The following is a 4,599-nucleotide window of genomic DNA, read 5'->3' on the forward strand; positions in this document are numbered from 1 at the left end:
CAAAGAACAATTTATAACATACCAACGAAACAAAGGCTAAATTAATGGACTCAAATCATTTAATGAGCAGCGGTCTCCTTCAGCTTAAGAAAATCGTCTGGTGATGGAATAAAATACCTAAGTTGGTGTGTCATTTAAAGGTTTAGTGGCTTCCTTTTCACACACGCCTGCCTTTTTAACCTACTTGTCGGCTCATCTACCTACCTGCTTACCTATCCACTCACCTACCAAATTACCTACATGTCTACCTCACCAACTAACCAGTCTAACTTCCTACCTACCTCCCTATCTGCATGCTGCATGTCCCGTGTTTAGGGCTCCATGTGTATTCTTCCCATCTACTCCTGTTTATCTACCTTCCTACCTACCTAATTACTTAACTGTCTACCAACCTACTCACCTCTTAGCCAACATACCCATCCACCTGTCTACTACCTACCTGTCTCAGTGTAGAGGTTAGTGTGATTTGCTCTCATCATTCCTATTTATCTCTTTACCTACACCCATATCTGCCTGCCTACCTAACTACCATATCAGTCAACCGACCCACCTATCTGCCTACCTACCTACCTACCCATCTGCTTACCCATACGCACATACCTACCTCCTTACCTTCCTGTCTCTGTTTAGGGGTCAGTGTGCCTTGTTCTCTCTGCTCCAATCTATGTATATATCTACCTACCTACCCACCCAGATACCTACTTCTTCTTTTTTTTTTTTATGCGAGGAAGAAGGAACCAAAGGCCACGAGCCCGCAGTAACAGTTCCCTCAAAGAGAAAAACAAAATACAATAGAGAGCCAAATTCAAGATCCTACATTCCCATCTACCTACCCACATACCTACTTACCCATCTATCTGCTCATATACCTACCTATCTACTTACCCACATACTTACCCATCCACCAACCTACCAACCAATCTCTGTTTAGGGGTCAGTATGCCTTGTTCTCACCGCTCCCACCTATTCACACTGGAGGGTCTGTCATCAAACACGTACAAGGACCTGTGATGGTGCCTTCCCAACACGTCCTCCCTCCTTGCCTCGCCTCTTCCGTTACACTCCCCTCCTTTCTTGCATCACTATGTCACCAGAGAGAGAGAGAGAGAGAGAGAGAGAGAGAGAGAGAGAGAGAGAGAGAGAGAGAGAGAGAGAGAGAGAGACTATATACATGCACGAACTATGCAGACTCCATGATTATAAAAATGTGATCTCATCTTACTACTAAAAAAAAAAAAAAACTTACCCTGACTCAAAGCTATCTCAGACAAGGATAGTACAACGTAATGAGGGGATGACAGAATATGAGGAGGAGAAAATAAAATAGAAATAAAGAGACGAGAGAAAAAAGAGAAGAACAGGGAGGAGACGGGAGGAGAGGGGAAAGATGAAGGGTCAGTCGGGGTGGGGAGAGAGAGAGAGAGATAAAAAGAGGATATGAGAAAAACAATGAATGCATGAATGAATGACTAAATGAAAGAATGAAGAATGTTTCTCGCGTGTGTGGAAGAAAGAAAGAAAGGTTAAAAAATAAAGAAAAGAAAAAGGAAATGAGAAAGCGAGAGGCGGGGTAGGGGAGGACGGGCAGGTAGGTTGAAAAGTGTTGTTAAGACGCTGCGACAGTCAAACATTCAAACACCCAGGCGATCACACGAACACTTCCACACACGCACAAACACACATTTCAAACACCCTCAGACACTCTGACCTCAAATCACTCCTTGTCATCTCTTCCCTTGAACTGGTGACCTGGTGAATTTAGAAACCTACTGTACTAAGAGACAGACAAGGGTAACGGTAGATTAGAAGGTTAAGTTTGGCCTGGGTGATTTCTCCATCCTTTTACCATTCAGAAGGATGCCAGGTTAAAGCCTGCTGTCTAGGTGGCAAAGGACACTGTGACCGGGTTAAGGAATTGCTAGTATATGTTGTAGCAAGAGTATTATTATTATTATTATTATTATTATTACTATTATCCAGACTGTATTTCATGCATATCTTTAACTAGTTAAATACTGGTATTACATATACCGGTAGTATACCTGTAAGTGCATCATCTGGCTGAAGGAAAATGAAGTGTGAATGGTGAGCCCCTAGGTTTTTGGCCACAGAATCACAGGCTGGGACCAGTGTGTGTGAGGGTAAGAGAAGCCAGACTAGCAACTGATAACGTGAGAGAGGACCGAGAAGAATAAGTGATAAAGCGAGAGAGGATCGACAGGAGTAAGTGATAAAGTGAGAAATGACCGAGAAGAATAAGTGATAAAGTAGGAGAGGATCGAGAAGAATGAGTGATAAAATGAGGGAGGACCGAGATGAATAAGTGATATAGTGGAAGAAGATCGAGAAGAATAAGTGATAAAATGATGGAGAACCCAGAAGAATATGTGATAAAGTGAGAGAGGAGTGAGATAAGACTGAACAGAGTGAGAGCGAGGGTTGCCACAATAGCTGGAGCAGAAGAGTTAAAGTGACCAAGGGGGAAAAAGTACAGCCAATCTTCCTGGTTCAGATTAATGTGTTCTTCAGATCCCCACCCCCTCTCCTCCCTTCCCCTGCCCACTTTCCTCCCTACCTCTCTGACCCCTTTGCCTCCCTACGTGTCTATCTCCCTCCCTCCCTCCCTCCCTCCTTCACTCCTCCCTTTGTCTCTCTGCCTCTTCATCTTCCTTCTTCCTCCCTTCCTCTACTTCTTCTCCCAATCCAATTTCCTCCCTGTCTCAATGCCCCCTTTACTTCCCTACCCCTGCTTATCTCCCTCCCTCCCTTCCTTGCCTAACTCTCTACCCTTCCCTCTCCTATCTCTCTTCCCCTTTTTCCTACTTACTCCTGTCTACCTCCCTCCCTGTCTATCTCCCCCTCTCTCCTTTCCTCTCACTCCCCCATCATCACCTCCCTTCTCCTCTCCTCGTTTACTTCCCTATCCCTTCTTCTTCCCCCTCCCTACTCTTACCTACCCTTCTGTCCGTTTCTCTTGCCCTTCCTCCCTGTCTACCATCCTCCCTCTCTCTATTCAACCTCCCTTCCCCTCATCATCTGCCCGTTCTCCTCCCTCTCTTGCTATGAAAAATAAAAGTATCTGGCGATAGTATAATTAAAAAGAAATCCACACACTGAAGAGATCAAAAGAAGACGTGAGCCGCTAAGGGAAGATGCTGCTAATTCATCTCTCAGCGTAATAAACAACACAACGCAGGAACAGAAGCCAAGTTTTTATTGAGTCTGCCCTGAAATCTAATTATAACTCCGAGGGATAAAAAATGAGAGAGAGAGAGAGAGAGAGAGAGAGAGAGAGAGAGAGAGAGAGAGAGAGAGAGAGAGAATCACAGCATGTATTTTTACGTCGTGATGTTTCACTGTTTTCATGCTTCCCTTGGAAGCCTATGGCCGCCTCTGAGCTTCTGTTTCACAGCCAAAGGGCTTCTGTTTCAGGTACAAAGAGCTACTGTTTCACGGCAAAAGATCTCGTGTGTCACGGTCAAAAAGCGCCTGCTTCACGGCCAAAAAGCGCTAGTTTCTCGACCAATAGTAGGTCTCTTCACGCCCCGGTCTGACCGTCACTCATATTCCGGGAAGCGTCGTCACGTGATCAAAGGGCGGCCTTATTTCCTGGATCCTTTGGTGGTGACTCGGCCATCCTTCACACTGCGGCGTCTTCTCACAGCTTAATAATATCTCTTTCACAGCGGCATCGTCCCTTCGCTGGTTCATAATACCTCGCGTTCACAAGGCAGCGTCTCCTTTTATAATATACCAGTAATTTTTTTCCTTTTAAGATGGAGCACCTCTCGTTCACAAGTAATGCCTAGTTTAGAAGTTACATAACCATCATCATCAGCATCAGCATCGGCCTGAAGCAGTTCACTGCAGGACAAAGGCCTCTCTCATCTTTTTCCATTCTAATCTATTGTTGTTAGCGTGCTCCATCCAATCCCAGTGAATCTCTGAATATCATCTCAACATCTTGTCTGTCCGCCCTTTTCTCTCACTCCATCCTTGAATTGCCACTCCATTATCCCGGGTGTCCATCTGTTACCATTCAATGAAGGACGTGGCCTGCTTACATCCGTTTGTGGTCTTTAATGCAGTTATTATATGCGGTACTTTTGTCTGTTCTCTTGATCAGGAAGATCTCAAAGTAGCATCATCCGTTCACAAACAACATCCTCTGTCACAAAAATGACTCACAAGATGTTCAAGTTTGCAGGAACTATCTGATCACTACTAAGACATCTTTTATAGCGCAGCAATTTCCAATTGCTGCATCTCACTCTTCCAGTTCTAAGTATCTCTTCCCATGCTGCACAAAACAGTTTAAAATTAAAAATAAAAATATGTCTTTGGGTGAAGAGCTGAAAAAGGTGTTGAGTGTGGGAATAACCTCTAAATGTTAACAAGGTTTTTGTGTCCATCCTCCCTCAACCAAAACCCACAACCAGCTCGCGAGATCGTCAATTACTAAAATACTAATTGCCTGATTACAGTCTCAGCTTATGGCTTTATTATAATTATACGTAGTTTATTCTTATTGCTAAATCATCTCCCGGGCTTATCATTACTGCGTGATTAAATTCCCAGCTTATTGTAACAGCTTAATAT

General features: G+C 44.1%; 1 protein-coding gene across 1 annotated transcript in view; it reads left to right on the forward strand.

Moving 5' to 3' along the window:
- LOC145408785 (pickpocket protein 28-like) overlaps positions 1–3,669 on the forward strand; it is a 69,136-nt gene extending 65,467 nt beyond the window's left edge. Inside the window, 1 exon segment of the mRNA XM_080279434.1 lies at positions 3,433–3,669. Coding sequence (XP_080135560.1) covers positions 3,433–3,669 — 237 coding nt within the window.
- Positions 3,670–4,599: the final 930 nt, after the last annotated feature.

Source organism: Coenobita brevimanus, chromosome 78 (genome assembly GCF_032717465.1).
Source record: "Coenobita brevimanus isolate Jiangsu-jjx chromosome 78, ASM3271746v2, whole genome shotgun sequence".
In the NCBI taxonomy this organism is placed as follows: domain Eukaryota; kingdom Metazoa; phylum Arthropoda; class Malacostraca; order Decapoda; family Coenobitidae; genus Coenobita; species Coenobita brevimanus.